The 18,593-nt window shown below is 35.6% G+C and overlaps 1 protein-coding gene across 16 annotated transcripts in view; it reads right to left on the reverse strand.

Moving 5' to 3' along the window:
• ANKS1B (ankyrin repeat and sterile alpha motif domain containing 1B) overlaps positions 1-18,593 on the reverse strand; it is a 1,267,908-nt gene that overhangs the window by 1,103,681 nt on the left and 145,634 nt on the right. For all 16 annotated transcript variants that reach the window (XM_017511074.2, XM_037734055.1, XM_017511056.2 and 13 more), the window contains exon 2: positions 7,061-7,141. In XM_017511074.2, coding sequence (XP_017366563.1) covers positions 7,061-7,141 — 81 coding nt within the window. The remainder of the gene's footprint in view (positions 1-7,060; positions 7,142-18,593) is intronic.

An 18,593-nucleotide genomic window follows, 5' to 3' on the forward strand; every position in this document is an offset into this window, starting at 1 on the left:
CTGACCAGTGATGATGAGCATTTTTTCATATGTTTGTTGGCCTCATACATGTCTTCTTTTGAAAAGTGTCTGTTCATATCCTTTGCCCACTTTTGAATGGGCTTGTTTTTGTCTTGTATATCAGTTTTAGTTCTTTGTAGATTCTGGATATTAGCTCTTTGTCGGATGGGTAGATTGCAAAAATTTTTTCCCATTCCGTTGGCTCCCGACTCACTCTAATGATTGTTTCTTTTGCTGTGCAGAAGCTGTGGAGTTTAATTAGGTCCCATTTGTCTATTTTGGCTTTTGTTGCCAACGCTTTTGGTGTTTTAGTCATGAAATCATTGCCTATGCCTATGTACTGAATGGTTTTGCCTAGGTTTTCTTCTAGGAATTTTATGGTGTTAGGTCCTATATTTAAGTCTTTAATCCATCTGGAGTTAATTTTAGTGTAAGGTGTCAGGAAGGGGTCCAGTTTCTGCTTTCTGCACATGGCTAGACAGTTTTCACAACATCATTTATTAAACAGGGAATCCTTTCCCCATTGCTTGTTTTTGTCAGATTTGTCAAAGATCAGATGGTTGTGACGGTGCCTCCAAGGCCTCTGTTCTGTTCCATTGGTCTATATCTCTGTTTTGGTGCCACTAGCATGCTGTTTTGATTACTGTAGCTTTGTAGTATAGTTTGAAGTCAGGTAGTGTGATGCCTCCCGCTTCGTTCTTTTTGCTTAGAATTGACTTGGCTATGCGGGCTCTCTTTTGGTTCCATATGAAGTTTAAGGTGTTTTTTTCCAGTTCTGTGAAGGTCACTGGTGGCTTGATGAGAATAGCCTTGAATCTGTAAATTACTTTGGGCAGTATGGCCATTTTGATAATATTGATTCTTCCTAACCATGAGCATGGAATGTTTCTCCATCTGTTTGTGTCCTCTCTTATTTCATTGAGCAGTGGTTTGTAGTTCTCCTTGAAGAGGTCCTTTACATGCTTTGTTAGTTGTATTCCTAGGTATTCTATTCTCTTTGTAGCAATTGTGAATGGCAGTTCATTCTTGATTTGGCTCTCTTTAAGTCTGTTATTGGTGTATAGGAATGCTTGTGATTTTTGCACATTCATTTTGTATCCTGAGACTTTGCTGAACTTGCTTATCAGTTTCAGGAGATTTGGGGCTGAGACGATGGGGTCTTCTAAATACACAATCATGTCGTCTGCAAATAGAGACAATTTGACTTCCTCCTTTCCTAACTGAATACACTTTATTTCTTTTTCTTGCCTGACTGCTCTGGCTAGAACTTCCAATACTATATTGAATAGGAGTGGTAAGAGAGGGCATCCTTGTCTAGTGCCAGATTTCAAAGGGAATGCTTCCAGTTTTTGCCTATTCAGTATAATACTGGCTGTGGGTTTGTCGTAAATAGCTTTTATTATTTTGAGATACGTTCCATTGATGCCTAGTTTATCGAGAGTTTTTAGCATAAAGAGCTGTTGAATTTTGTCAAAGGCCTTCTCTGCATCTATTGAGATAATCATGAGGTTTTTGTCTTTGGTTCTGTTTATGTAATGAATTAGGTTTATAGACCTGCGTGTGTTGAACCAGCCTTGCATCTTCAGGATGAAGCCTATTTGATTGTGATGGATAAGCTTTTTGATGTGCTGTTGATTTGATTTGCCAGTATTTTATTGAAGATTTTTGCATCTATGTTCATCGTGGATATTGTCCTGTAGTTTTTTTTGTTGAGTCTCTGCCGGGTTTTGGTATCAGGATGATGTTGGTCTCATAAAATGATTTGGGAAGGATTCCCTCTTTTTGGATTATTTGGAATAGTTTCAGAAGGAGTGGTACCAGCTCCTCTTTGTATGTCTGGTAGAATTTGGCTGTGAACCCATCTGGACCTGGGCTTTTTTTGGTTGGTAGGCTATTAATTGCTGCCTCAACTTCAGCCCTTTTCATTGATCTATTCAGGGTTTTGACTTCTTCCTGGTTTAGGCTTGCGGGGATGCAGGTGTCCAGGAATTTATCCATTTCTTCCAGGTTTACTGGTTTATGTGCATAGAGTTGTTTGTAGTAATCTCTGATGGTGGTTTATATTTCTGTGGAATCTGTGGTGATAATAATTTTCTAATCTGTAATTACAGATAACCCAGGAAATCACCAGTAGAGTGCATTTTCCACTGTGTCCTCATCTGGCTAATTGAAGATGAATTGCTCAATATGAAACAATGCATTTCAGGTACAAAATGCTGCCTCATTTGTGGATTAACAAGCATTGAAAGACAATGGCTCCCAATGAAAATGTACAAAATCAGGGAATCTGGTTTAATTTTCAGTATGAAGGCTTTAGCTTATATGTCAGGGGTAGAGGACAGTTTGTGCTCAAAGAAAAAGCATAAACTATACAGCCCTGAAACATTACTGCTGGTTCTATGATTCCATGAACTTTAGCCTAGCAATCATAATGTTTATGGAAACAATCTACAGCAGATGGATACAACAACAGCGACAAACATGGAAATCATGTGTTTCTATGCTGACTGCCAAGGCTTGCTTGGGAAGAACACAATATAATGCTTGTTAGTTATCTCTGCTAAGTGAGAATACAAATAAAAGAAATATCCTTCTCTGGCTCAGAGATACATTCTATGACATTATTTTCTCCTTCAAATATCTTTTAAGCCAATATTAAAATTAGCATTCTATGTAAATATAGAACAAATGATTATGGGAGGCAGGCCAGAAATATCTAATGTGACATAGAGGAGCCAGGGAGAGTTTAACAACAAAGGGGAGATAATGTAGCGTACTGGTAAAAGCATAGACTGAGAACCAGAACACTTAAGCTCTAGACAGAACCCCACTTTAATATCTACGTCCACTAAGTCACTTATCTAAATGGGCCTAGTTTCTCCATCTATAAAATAAGGTATGTGAGGGGTGTCAGGTAGAATAAGTGATTTCTAATTGTACAAGTTTGTAGATAATTTAAACATGCATAATTAAGAAACATATGCTCTATATGAAAATCCCAATTTCAGAACTGTAGCATCACAGTGCATAACTGAGCCAAAAATAATACCAACAGAGTGTATCATTCAATGCATAATTGTAAGAAACAATGGAGACTATCGAGCCAATCAATTCAATCTATTGAACTGAGGGCTAGAAATGTTAAGCCAATCTATTGAACTGAGGGCTAGAGATGTTAAGTAAATGGCTCAAGGTCACACAACTAGCCCAGATAGGGAGGTGGGGTTAGAATTTTCCTGCTTTTTCAAAGCCTATAGGATGACACTGAGGAAAATGTTACTAGGATGTATGAAACAGAAAATATAAATCAAATGTTTATCTTTTCTGTTTAATACATCCTAATATATCAGATAAAAGCACAGATAGATAATTCACCTATAGTATCTGCAATTAAAGGGATCTTAAAATACATCTAATCAAATTCTGTTTATGATAATTTTAATGATTGCTATTCAATTTGCTTAAATTATCGTCACTTTCTAAATTGACAAAAAGTACCAAACCTGCCACAGGCCACAGAAAAACATGTGTCTCAACAGTTAGAACTTCATAGACTGTCATGTATAAATCAATATTTACTAAATTCTTCACTGAAAAGCAAGGAGGAATATGAATGCTAATCCATTTTGGGACAGTATTATTTTGAGAAGTGCTTACTTACCAATGCCAATCTGAGAAAGAATAAGAAAAGTAGTATGGCTCAAATGAATGGTCAGGCCCAAGATATTCTGCCCATTAGATGTAATAGAGTTTATCTTTCCAATTGGAACTAAAAAATATGATAGTAGCCTGAATCCACAATTCAGACAGCCAAGAAACCATCAGGATTATATGACTTGGGCTGATTTGTCTTTGTTCCTTATGATTCAGGTACAAAAAAGAATAAATAGCAATATCCTCCTTTAAAATATTTAGCTATCTGGACATACTTTTCATCCTATAAAGGAGCAGGAAAAAGATCTGGCAGGATAGTTCTAAATGAGATGATATGAGATAATACAGAATAGGAACTGAATAAAAATAAATATTATTTGGGAATTCTAATACTAAAAAATCTAAATAATGAAACATAAAGTTTATAATATTTTACGTAACTCAGATGATTTTCTAAACAAAATGATAGTGTTAAATTTATACATTTTAAGAGAAAAATGCTGTAGTGATCAATAACAACAAAAAAAAATAAATTTCTTGTATTAAGAGCTTTATGACCAAGCCTAAGACTAAGTATAAGAAGACTTTTGAGTCTCCATCCACAGAATAAAAGGAATGTTAAGTGGGAAAACAAAAGGTAACTAGCATTTTTATTCTTTTTTTTTTTTAATAAATTCAACTTTTATTTTAGATTCAGGACATACATTTACTACTTTTATTTTAGATTCAGGGGATACCTTGGTATATTGTATGATGCTGGGGTTTGGGGTACAATTGATACCCATACCCTGATACTGGGGATAGTACCCAATAGTTTTTCAACCCTCCCTAACCCCTGTAGTGGTCTCCAGTTTATAATGTTGCCATCCTTATGTCCACTAGTAGCCAGTGTTCAGTTCCCACTTCTAAGTGAGAACATGCAGTATTTGATTTTCTGTTCCTCCATTAATTCACTTAGAGTAACAGCCTCCAGCTGCATCTATGCTGCTGCAAATAACACAATTTCATTCTTTTTATGGCTGCATAGTATTCCATGGTGCACATGTACCACATTCTCTTTATCCAATCCACCACTGATGTGCACTTCAATTGATTACACATCTTTACTATCGTGACTAGTGCTGCAATGAACATGAAGGTGCATGTGTCTTTTTGATAGAAAAATTTATTTTCTTCTGGATTTATACCCTGTAATGGGATTGCTAGGTAGAATGGCAGTTCTGTTTTAAATTCTTTGAGAAATCTCCAAACTGCTTTCCAGAGACTGAACTAATTTACATTCCCACCAACAGTGAATAAGCACTCTCTTTTCTCTGCAAAAGATGCCAATATTTGTCATTTTTTGACTTTTTAATAACAGCCATTCTGACCGGTGTTAAATGGTTTCTTTGTGGTTTTGATTTGCATTTCTCTGACGTTGAGCTTTTTTTCATACAGTTGTTGATGTTGAGCATTTTTCACACAGTGATGTTGAGCATTTTTTCATACAGTTGTTGGCCACTTGTATGTCTTCTTTTAAGAAGTGTCTGTTCATGTCTTCTGCGTACTTTTTAATGGGAATAATTGTTTTTTGCTTGTTGAATTCTTTAACTTCCTTGTAGATTCTGAATATTAGGCCTTTGGTAGATGCATAGTTTGTGAATATTTTTCTCCCATTATATTATGTGTCTATTCTGTTTATAAATTAGGTCCCACTTGTTAATTTTTTTTTTTTTTTTTTTATAGAGTCTCACTCTGTCACCCCGGCTGGAGTGCACTGGCATGATCTCTGCTCACTGCAACATCTGCCTCCAGGGTTCAAGCAATTCTCCTGCCTCATGCCTCTCCTAGCTGGGACTACAGGCATGTACCAACCACACCCAGCTAATTTCTGTAATTTTAGTAGAGACAGGGTTTCAACACATTGGTCAGGCTGGTCTCGAACTTCTGGCCTCAAGCGATCTGCCCGCCTTGGCCTCCCAAAGTGCTGGAATTACAGGCATGAGCCACCACACCGAGCCTCAATATTTCTTTTTGTTGCAATTGCTTTTGAAGTCTCTATCATGAAATCTTTTCCCAGGCCTACGTCCAGAATGGTGTTTCCAAAGTTTTCCTCTAAGATTCTATTTATAGTTTGAGGTCTTACATTTAAATCTTTAACCCATCTTAAGTTAATTTTTGTATATGGTAAAAGGTAATAGTCCAGTTCCATTCTTCCGCATATGGTTAGCCAGCTATCCTAGCATCATTTATTGAAGAAAGAGACCTTTCTCCATTTCTTATTTTTTGTTGATTTTGCTGAAGACCAGATGGCTGTAGGTGTGTGGCTTTATTTCTGGGTTCTCTAACCCGTTCATTGGTTATGTGTCTGTTTTTGTACCAGTACCATGCTGGTTTGGTTACTGCAGCCTTATGGAATAGTTTGAAATCTGGTATCATGATGCCTCTGACTTTGTTCTTTTTACTTAGAGTTGCTTTGGCTATTTGAACTCTTTTTTTAATTCAAAATAAATTTTAAAATAGTTTTTTCCTAGTTCTGTGAAAAGTGACATTAGTAATTTGATAGAAATAATATGGAATCTGTAGATTGTAACTAGCACTTTTAAAGCAGTAATTACCACATCTAAAAAACTAAAGTGAAATGAAATGATACAGATCTGGGAAAACTAACTTGGATCATTCACACAAAGGGAAAACAGAGACGAAGAGAAGATGCAGGAAAAGAGTCACTTTTCTTCTGTAGGACGACAGAACATCTGAATCATTCAGAGGACTCATCTCACTTTAACTCCGTCACTAAACCATTAGGATACCTAGCTAAAATGCTGGAAACAGAGATTGTTATGGCTACACATTCTTTTACTCTCCGCAATGTATATTATTACATTATTTGACACATAGTTTTACACATTAAAAAAACTTTAGGGTTGAGAAATCTAAAACCAGAAAGACAATCATGAATGACAAAGATAAAATATTTTAGCTAAATAAGGGTATTTAAGCAGTTCATATAAGTGACCAGGGCTCAGAATACTGGGGATCTGCTAAGTCTGTCCTCCTAGCAAATGCTACCATGTTGGGTGAATACAAGGAGACCCCAAAAAAGGTAGAGAGGTGTAACCAAGTGGTTTTATCCCATTCTCTCTTCAAAGCTACACATGAATAGCATGATCCTGTCAATTTTTCCATTTTCCCCGTGTGATAGTTGAGTATTTCAGAGCATTTCTTTCAGTTTACACTCTGCACACAATTATACTCAGCCACATTCCTACCAAGTCTAACTTGTCAGTATTGTCACCTGGTCCCTTTCCAAATTCATCTACGCCCAGTGGACTCACGGAGACATGACAAAGGTATCATCAGACATAATTAACTTCATCACATGTAACTAAATACACAAGATTCTGTCAAAATAAGTGGCACTTACTTATGTCCATTTAAGGCTGCGTGGTGTAAAGCAGTGTAACCCGAACTGTCTGTGCAGTTCACATTGGGGCCTCGCCAGATGCTGCAAATGAAGCACAAGTGCGGAGTTAACAGTGAAGCAGGATCTTGCCTTGAAAAACAAAAAGAAGCCTGGTAGCCCCACAGCCAGCAGCAAGTTGCAGATGAAAATTTTAGCCATGTGGAAAATGATTGCCATCTTCCATGATTTTCCTTCAGAACATCAACTTCATTTATTTGATAAATAGAAACTAATAGAGAATGCAACTATTAATAACTTCAGAAATTATTAACAAATGTGTGTCCACAGTCATACATTGAAGTTTGGATTCAAAAATTCCCTATTGCTTTCTGTCATTACTGAAACATTAGAAGCAACTAACATTCAGCTACTCTATTCCATACCAAAGAATACGATTTATGAGACCTGCCTCATGCCTGTTAACAGACTCCTTCTGAGGTGGCAGTGATTTATATAAGTTATAAGATATTTTGCATTTTAGGAAGATTATAAACTCTTTTTGCTGTTCTATTGCAACCAAGAAAATGTAATCAATATTTCATACTTGAAAATAAAATTGAAGATTTGGACTGCTGTAAACCATGAGAAGATTCTAACAATTTTGCAGTCATCATTGATTTTACGATACAATATATTCTGGAGATAACATGTAACTATATAAAAGAGTCTATTTTATTTTTGATAACTACAATCAAGGAAACTCATTTTAACTTTTGGAAAATAAAGCACTGAAAGATACTTTTCCAAAAATAGAGCCAAAAAAAATACTTTATCTGATGTTCATGGTGATATCAAAACTATCAAAGATAATATCTAATGATAAACTAGTTCACATATTCGCAAAACATTTATTGTACACCATTTGTATGTCACATATTGAGCTAGGCACTGGGAGCACAAAAATCATAACTCAAGGTCCTTCCTTACAAGAACATAGTGTAATGGAAAAGATAGACATATAAACTAATAATTACAAAGTAGTAAGATAATTGAGGTACCAGAGAGCACACAGGCATCTCTGAAAAGAGAATGAATAGCAAGCTATTCCTAACAAGCGGTCATGATAGCCTTAAACTAAGGTGGGTCAATGAAAATGAATAGGATGTGTTTATTTGAAAGTTAATTAAAAGAATTAATAAAACACATGGATCAACTGGAAGAAGGCAGGAAACTGGAAGCAGTAGTCTAGGGATGACTCAGACTTCAGGCTTACATGATTAGAAAAAAATGACAATATTAACTAAGTTGTGAAATGGAAAAAAGAGCAAATTCTGCTGCAGGGAGGACAATGCAGGATGGAGAGAAAACAATGACTCCTAGTTTGGAGATGTTAAATTTTAAGTATCTGACTTATTTACATTATATAGGTTCAATGTAATCCCTATCAAAATCCCAATGGCATTCTTCAAAGAAATAGAAAAAAAAATCTAAAATTCATATGAAACCATAAAATACCCCAAATAGACAAAACAATTCTGAGAAAGGAAAACAAAGTTGCAGGCCAGGCTCAGTGGCTCATGCCTGTAATCCCATAACTTTGGGAGGTGGAGGAGCGAGGATCACTTCAGCTCACTAGCTTAAGACCAGCTTGGGCAACACAGTGAGACCCCATGTCTACTAAAAATAAAGAATCAAAAAAATTAGTCAGGTGTGGTGATACACACTTGTGATTCGAGCTCCTCAGAAGGCTGAAGTAGGAGGGTTGCTTCATCCTGGGAGGTTGAGGCTGCAGGGAGCCATAATCATCCCACTGTATTCCAGCCTGGGCAATAATAGAGCAAGACCCTGTCCCCTCTGCCACCCACCCTCCCCCCAAAAAAAGAAAAAATTGGAGGCATCACAATTCCAGATTCCAAATTCAGGGGACACATATACAATAAAATATTATTCGGCCTTAAAAAAGAATAGAAACTAACCATTTTCTATGATGTGGATGATCCTGGAAGACATTCTAGGGTAAGTGAAATAAACCATTCCAGGGTAAGTGAATAAGCTAAGTGAAATAAGCCAGACACAAAAAGAAAAATATTGCCTGAAAATATAAGGAATATGAAAAAAATAAAATATACAGGGATAGAGGACAAAAGAGTGGTAGGAGGAATAGAACAGGGAAATAAATGTCAGAGGATGCAAAGTAGCAAATATGTAGGATGAACAAGTGTGGAGGTCTAAAGTACAACATGTAGACTACAGGTAATAAAAATTGTACTGTATATGGGATTTAAGCTACATAAGTAGATTTTAGCTGCTTTTGCCACAAAACCAAAAAATGGATAATTGTGATATATGAACATTTTCATTAGTTTCACTTTTTACTATATCCCATAACGTGGTATACCACAATAAAATTTATTTTTAGAAATAACACAATGAGATGCTACTATATATCTATCAGAATTGTTATTTTTAAAAATCCTTTACAAATCTACGTTGACAAGGATGTAGATGAACCAGGATTCACACACACTGCTAGAAGGCATGTAAAATAGTGCAACCACTTAGTGAAACAATTTGGCAGTTTCTTTAAAAGTTACTTACAAATACCATATATATCATACCATCAAATCATATCATACAAATAACATATAAATAACACATAAACCATAGCCTAAAACAGAGACAACCCAAATGTCCATTGGCTGGTAAACAGATAAATTGTGATATATCCATACAAGGAAATAAAAAGAATTAAATACTCAGAAACAAAAGGAGTTAAATACTACAGCATTGGTTGAAAATCTAAATCAATTAGATTCTCAGAACAAGAGTGGCTGCCCTTCAATCTCCCCAGCGGAAAGGAAGACATTCTCTGACACACATAAAATGCATAGTCTCTGGACTAGACCCCTGATTTGTAGACTTTATCAACTTCTGTGATGTAAATACTCTGACTGGAGGTCACTTAACTCAGCGATAGGAAGATATGCTAACAACTACATTTCAACTACATTTCACAAGCAGATACAAGCCAATGCAGCACACCATTGAAAGGCCGACAACCAACAAGTTCCAACACCATGAACTCAGAGCTTCCCATGAGTTTTTGAAAACCTTCACTCTCATATATGAACAAATAGTCAAAGACATTCAATCACTTGAGGAAAGCCTTTATTATTAATGAAGCCAAAACAAAAAATTAAGAACTACAGAAAAGAAACCTGAAGAAAATTTGGACCATGCATGGAGAAGAAATTTTCAAAAGTAGTTATCATTCATATCATCTCAATATCAGAAAAGATAATGAATGTAAGAACAATGCACTAAAAAAGAAAATCAGAGATATTAGAAATTTAAAACTCAGTAGAAAAATTAAAAATAAAGTTGATAAGGCCAGGCGAGGTGGCTCATGCCTATAATCTGACTTTGGGGAGGCTGAGGTGGGCAGATCACCTCAGGTTACGAGTTCAAGACCAGCCTGGTCAACATAGTGAAACCCCATCTCTACCAAAAATACAAAAATTAGCCAGGTGTGGTGGCACACGCCTGTAGTCCCAGCTACTTGGGAGGGTGAGGCAGGAGAATCTACTGAACCTGGGAGGCGGAGGTTGAAGTGAACCGAGATCACATGACTGTACTCCAGCTTGGGTGACAGAACGAGGCTCTGTCTCAAAAATAAATAAAAAGTAAAAAATAAAGCTGATGATATATCTCAGATACTTAGAAAAAAAGGCAAAGATACAGACAAATAGAAGGGAAATCATAAGAAAAGTAGGACACCCATTCAGCAGTTACAACATTGAAAAACAGAGGTTCTTAAAGTCAAAACATAGAAAATAGAAGAGGGAAAACACTAAAAAACATCATTATAAAAAATTATCAGAACTGAAGGATATAATTTACAAAATAAAATGTGCATGGACCGGGCACAGTAGCTCCCACCTGTAATCCCAGAACTTTGGGAAGCTGAGGTGGGTGGATCACCTGAGGTCAGGAGTTTGAGACCAGCCTGGCTGATGTGGTGAAACCCTGTCTCTACTAAAAATACAAAAATTAGCTGAGTGTGGTAGTGTGTGCCTGTAGTCCCAGCTACTCAGAAGGCTGAGGCAGGAGAATCGCTGAACCCAGGAAGCAGAGGTTGCAGTGAGCAAAGATCACATCAGTGTACTGCAGCCTGGGTGACAGAGTGAGACTCCTGTCCAAAAAAAAAAAGTACATGGATAGCTTTGATAAAACATAAAAATAAAAAAAGACAAAGAAATAACTGAAGCAAGTCCAATATGGTCTTTTAAATTTAAATTAAACAAACCAATCAAATTCTTAAAACACCCATCCAGGGCTATTTTCTAAATTATTCCTCTTTCAACTTTAGTTATACTAACAAATCTTCACTATTCAGGTAACCTAGAATGAAGAAAAATTATTCATACCTATTACTTCTACTTCAGTCTGCAAACTTCAATTATTAATATACACTCTCCAAGCTCTTACTGTGTCCAAGAAAATAAAAGTCCAAGAAACAACCAAAAAATGAATAAGATATCATTTCTTCCTCCAAAGAGCTGACAATCTAATTTTGAGAAAAACATATGCAGATAAATTACAATACAAGCAGTGACTATAGTGCCTATAGCACAGAAAATACCTAATAATTGTTTTTGATCAATCTTCTTGTTGTTCTTTTAAAATAAATGCTACAATAGAAAAATATTTAACTCCCTAAATTAATACATCGGTTTAAGGCAACCCCAATAAACATCTCTATGGAATATTTTAGGGAAAACTCAACTAAAGTTCTAAATTGGATCTAAAAGAATTTTCAAGGAAAAAATGTGAAACAAGAAGCAATAATGGGATCTATATACTATCAATTATGAAAACGTCATTAAAAAAACAAAAATTGAATACAAGAGGAGAGATCAATGAATACAAGAGAAGCCCTAGAAACAGATTCGTTATACATATAGGAATAAAGTTGACATCTGAAAGAAGCAAAAAAAGAAAAGCATCATTTAAGAAGTAGTCACAATAAATATGTTTTAATTACTGGGCAGGAAAAAAAAATTTCAATTCCCTACCCCACACCATTTAGCAAAATTTAATCCACAGGATTTGTCCTTGATTTCTCAAACCTCATTCCTACCCTCTTTTTCTCATATACCCTGTTCCAACCACACAGGCCTCCTTAAAAATGTAAGTATACTTGAATCTTATGAATGTTGCATTTGAAATTCTCTCTGCCTAGAAAGCTTTTTCCTCAATCATATGGCTCAGTTTTTCTGCTCAAATGTCACCTCCTGAGAAACTCTCTCACTAATTATTCAGTCGAAAATAGCACCCTATCATCATTCTCTCTCCTTTTAGTTATGGGACTTATCACCATCTGGCATTATATTATTTATTTATATGCTTATTGTCTGTATCCTTACTAGAACGGAAGCTCCACCACACTATCTTTGGGTCTTAAAACAGTGACTGGAATATCGTAGGTGCTCAGAAACTATTTGTTAAATGAAATATAAAAATGCTGAGTACATATATGAAAAATGTCAACCTCATTGACAATCAAAGAAAGCAAAAAACCTCCATATCATTATATGTTGCTTTATAAAATTGGAAAAAAGTCAATTCAGTAATGGTTAGGATGCAGAGAAAGAGACATTATAATAAGCTGGTGATGAAAATGTAAATTAGTACAATTTTTCTGGAAGGCAATTTGATAATACATATTTAAAAGCCTTCATAGTATGCAAATATGTTACCTAGAAATTCTCCTTAAGAAGAATTATTTTAAGAAAGTAATTAATAGTTTGTACAAATATTTACCTATAAAAATATTTATCACAGAGTGAGAGTAGTAAAAATTATGGATTTTGATATAAAATGGCACTTAGAATAGTTATTCTCTCTTTGCTCTTGTCAACTAGATTTCTAACAGTGCCTGCCTCCAGAGCTTGGTTACTCATCTTTCTCTCTAGCTCTCTTATATGAGACCCACAGCATTGGTGTCTTATATGGCCCCAATACCATATGGCTTGAGCTCCTACAGATCAGGTTTTTTTTTTTAAGTATATATCAACCTCCCAGGGAGGAGAAAGTCTACCAATAGAGTAGCCAGAGCTCCTAGAGAGGATGCAATTCTTCTTAGTTTTATACAATGGCTCAATATATGAGACAGATAAACAGATAATACTGTTTATAAAATGAAATCTCACAATAAAATGGAAAAATAGAATATTAACAGACAATTCACAGAAAAGGAAATGTGAATGGCTAATAAATATTTGAAAATATAATTAACTTCACTGTGGCTAGCAAAGAGCAAAATAAAACAGTGGCTGCCTATTTTTCTACCATCAGATGAGCACAAATTTTTAAAGAAATCATTGATAACAAACAATACAGGCAAATACATGAAGAAATCGTCACTCTCACAGAATGAATGCTCATTGAAGTGTAAATTGATACAACATTCTTGGAAAGTAACATGGCAATATATAATGAAGATTCAAATATGAATACTCTTAGACCCAACAACTCTACTTTTAAGGATGGATATCTATGAAATAAAAATATTCATATGCAGACTACAGACACAAAAATATCCACTGTAGAATTTTAATAGCATAAAAGAGAAAGGGTCGGGCTCAGTGGCTCATGCCTGTAATCCCAGCACTTTGAGAGGCTGAGGCAAGCGGATCACCTGAGATCAGGAGATCGAAACCAGCCTGTCCAACAGGGCGAAACTCTGTCTCTACTAAAAAAAATTAGCCAAGTGTGGTGGCAGGCGCCTATAATCTCAGCATTTTGGGAGACCGGGGCAGGCGGATTACCTGAGGTCAGAAGTTCGAGTAGCTTGGCCAACATAGTGAAACCGAAACCCTGTCTCTATTGAATATACGAAAATTAGCCAGGTGTGGCGGTGCATGCCTGTAATCCCAGCTATTCAAGAGGCTGAGGCATGAGAATCACTTGAACCCAGGAGGTAGAAGTTGCAATGAGCTGAGATCAGGTCACTGCACTCCAGCCTGGGCAACAGAGTGAGACTCTGTCTCAAATTAAAAAGAGAGAGAGAGAGAGAGAAAGGTCATAAACGCCCAGCAGAAAACTAAAAAATTAATTAGTCCAATTGCTGAAAATGAGGCAAAAAAGGAAAAATTAGGATTCATTCACACTATGAAATGTTATGCAACTATTAAAATAATAAAGAACTAAAAATAATTAAAATAAAATAAATAACTTTGATATATATGTATTGACTTCAAAAGTTAACCAAAACATATTAAGTGAAAAAAGTAAATTGCAGAATATTGTATCTGTCTAAGCATTCCAAATGCTTTACATGCATTAGCTCATTTATATCCACACAACTATAAGATACTACTATTATTTCCATTGTACAGATGAGAAATATTTGCAACATAGAAAAATACATTATTCTTTCTCTGAACTGTCTGAATGTTGAAATTGTCATGTATTTCTTTAAGGAAAAGAAAAGACAATAAACTACAAGGGAAGAATGATAGGTTTGCTCCAGATTATGAAGAATCTCATAATATGTTGAAAAGCTTGGATTGTATTCTGCAGCAACTTGGAACTAAATGATTTTCAGAAAGATAAGAATGTTCCTCACATGATCAGTCTGTATTTTAGAATGAGAGGTAACAGGAGGAAGATAAACAGAGTGAGAGAATTAAGTTAATTGTCTGTTTTAACAGACCAGGGGAGAAACAAAGAAATTTTAACAAATGGAGATATAGTGGTAGATAGAGAGAAAGGGTGAGAAAATTGAAATTGATATGTCTAAAATAAAACCAATGGGAGATGGTATCCATATGAAGAGGCAAGAGAATGGCTGAGGTTTCAACTATGAATGAAATGCATCAATAATGAGATATCTCCATTAGAAAAAGCTGCAAAGGCAGTGGTATCTTTCGGCAGAAGCCAAGTTTCAGTTAAAACTGATTAGAATACTAGGTTGCTTGGAATACCTCAGGCAAAAAATGGAAAAGAAATGGGAAAATACTGCAAATTAACTCTCATACATTTTTTAAATTTCTGCATGTTATTAGACCTTATAAATATTTTGTAAGAGAAAATATTTATAACTAAAATAAGATTCAGGGCCTATAGATTTCTATTACCTATACCAACTCAGTTCCCCATTATACAAAAATTAATTATAATAGAAGCACTTTTTTTTTTTTTTTTTTTTGAGACGGAGTTTCACTCATGTTACCCAGGCTGGAGTGCAATGGCGCGATCTCGGCTCACTACAACCTCCGCCTCCTGGGTTCAGGCAATTCTCCTGCCTCAGCCTCCTGAGTAGCTGGGATTACAGGCATGCGCCACCATGCCCAGCTAATTTTTTGTATTTTTAGTAGAGACAGGGTTTCACCATGTTGACCAGGATGGTCTCGATCTCTTGACCTCGTGATCCACACGCCTCGGCCTCCCAAAGTGCTGGGATTACAGGCTTGAGCCACCGCGCCCGGCCAATAGAAGCATTTTTTAAAACCCCATTTAATGTTGCCTTCTCCTAGCAAAATGGACATGGATACATCTTTTTAAACCAAGAGCTTTAGAATAGAAATTTAGCATATATCTAAATATATTCAACTGCACCTATTGACAGAGGCTCTAGGCACATATCCATAGAACATCCACCAACACACTTGAAACACTATAAATAAGCCAGACCCAAACCCTCCAACTAAAAACTTAATTGTAAAAAAGAAACCTTGATTTTTAAAAGCTCAAGCTTTGAGCTAATGTTCTTCTGCCTTCCAACTTTTTGTACTGCCTCACCCCCTTTATTCAAGCATAATCTTCAAAATTTAAAAAGAAGGTCTACATTAAAACTTTGATTAAGTTAAGCCTGCTTCATAAATGCAAGAGTTTCTGGATACGTTAAAGGAATGTCTTGAAAAAGTATAAAATGCTTATTACATATTTATGCTAAAAAAAGCAATTTTTAGATCCTTGGTCTTAGACTAATACATACTCAAATCCCACTTCCTATGCCTACTTGTCAATATCTTAAATTCTGTATGGGAGAATTCTTGCCCAAAATGAATGTTCTCAGACAATATGGGATTGCCGATTACCAAAAATTTAACTTCCTTTGTTATATTTACACTCATGTAACAAATCAGATTAGTACATTTTAGAACAAATACAAATAAAATAGTCTTCTACCAAACTTTCAAATAACCAGGACATTCACTAGTCAGAATAATCTATTATCTAAGCTTTCACACATTAAATAAGATTATTCTTAAATAAATGGTAAGCCTGAGTTTCTTGGGCCAATATCTATATGCATAGCAAATAAGATTTAAAGTACAACTATTCCACAAATTGATTGTTGTTATACATTGCGTCAGTCTATAGGGAAAATCTATCAGAAACAACATAAAACTGTTTCAGTTTTTCTTGATTTCTATCTGACCCTTAACACATGAGATCACTCCAAGGCATCAGACATGGAAATTCATACAGAATGTGCAACTAATGCCCCAGGCAGGGTCAGAGTATGTAGGACTAGTCTTCGGACAGATCATATCATTTCAAGCAATGCAAAATAAACCTTCTTCTCAATCTGTGTCTTAATAGTTTGCTTCCATTTTTGGATGAACTGGACACATGTACACATGCTACTGATTGCTACAAGTGAAGTTCTCACCAGTTTAGCGACGGCACAGTTTTATTACAATGGGTTAGAAGTGTCCCATATGGGTCAAACGGGTCTATATCAGCACTGTCCTATAGAAATATAATGTGAGGACCAGGCATGGTGGCTCACACCTGTAATCCCAGCACTTTGGGAGGCCAAGAAAAGTGGATCATTTGAACCCAGGAGTTTGAAATCAGCCTGGGCAACATGGTGAAATCCCATCTCTACCAAACACACACGCACACACTCTCTCTCTCTCTCTCTCTCTCTCTCTCTCTCACACACACACACACACACACACACACACACACAATAACAAAAATTAGCCAGGTGTGGTGACATGTATCTATAGTACCAGCTATTCGGGAGGCTGAGGTAGGAGGATTGTTAGAGCCCAGGAGGTGGAGGTTGCAGTGAGCTGAGGTTGTGCCACTGTACTCCAGCCTGGGCAACAGAGCAAGATCCAGTCTTAAAAAAGAAAAAGAAAAAAGAAAAAAAATATAATGTGAGCCATATGTATGAATTAAATTTTCTAGTAACCACATTGGGAAGATAAAAAGATGTGAAATTAGTATAAATATATTTTATTTAGCCTAGTATATCAAAAACATATAATCAATATAAAAATTATTGAGATGTTTCACATTCCTTTTTTGTACTGTTTTCATTATTGGTGTTTATTTTACACTTACAGCACATCACAATTAGAACTAGCCACATTTCAAATGCTTAATATCCTGATGTGGAGAGTGGCTACTATATTGAACAGCACAAGGCATTTCTATATAATTATTCCCAGGGGAAAAAAAGAAAAAATTAACTCTAATAATATAAAAAAGCTTTCAAGTATAAGGAAGAATAGCTAATGGATGCTGGGCTTAATAGAAGATGGGTTGATCTGTGCTGCAAACCACCGCAGCACACGTTTACCTATGTAACAAACCTGCACACCCTGTACATGTACCCCATAACTTAAAATATTAATAAAAGTTGAAGAAAAATAAATAAGTATTGTCACATTGAAACCCCACATACTACTCCATATGAGTTTTTTGAGTGAATATTTACAGAAATGTGCAAAACCATCCAAGGTGGATATACATTAAAAACTTAAAAATGCAGAGAACACTATGAACTGGCCTTCTGTGAAGAATTAGAACAAGAATCAGCAAGCTATACCCAATGAACCACACCTAGACTACTGTTTGTTTTTATAAATAAAGTTTCATTGAAACACATATAGACACACAAACACATACATACACACACACACACACACACACACACAAGCTTTCTAAAAACAACTGCAAACATTAGCTTTGTAGTAAATATATGTCTATTTCACTGAGTCACAAACAATTTCTTAAAGATAACTTGCCTTTGGAGCAAAAATAAATAATAGATCTAATATACAGTCATATCCTGGACTGTAATGCACAATTTTACAAAAGTCAGCACATCAGGAGCATCAGTAAATATCGTACTAACTAAACATTTTCTAATGAATAATATGTACCTTGAATTACTTGATGCAACTCTCAACACATGCATTTTTACTAGCAAATAAGAATTGAATGACTATAAGCAAAAATAATTCTTTGAGTTCTAATCACACATATAATACAATTATGACCTTTCTTCAATATATACAGTATGTGCCACAAGACAGAATTTTAGAATATGAAAAGAATTTGTAACCATGCAGAGACATAAACACAGAGTCAAGAGACATGAGAGGAAAACTACAGCATCTATTTAAACCTAGTTTTAACTTCATCACTTGCACTAAAAGTGTAAAACATTCCTCCCAGCCTGTATCTTCTCTTCTCTGCATGGATATAATTCCTGGAAAATTAACAGACAAGGCAGATTAATCTCTCA

This window comes from Cebus imitator, unplaced genomic scaffold (genome assembly GCF_001604975.1).
Source record: "Cebus imitator isolate Cc_AM_T3 unplaced genomic scaffold, Cebus_imitator-1.0 Scaffold18, whole genome shotgun sequence".
Taxonomy (NCBI): Eukaryota; Metazoa; Chordata; class Mammalia; order Primates; family Cebidae; genus Cebus; species Cebus imitator.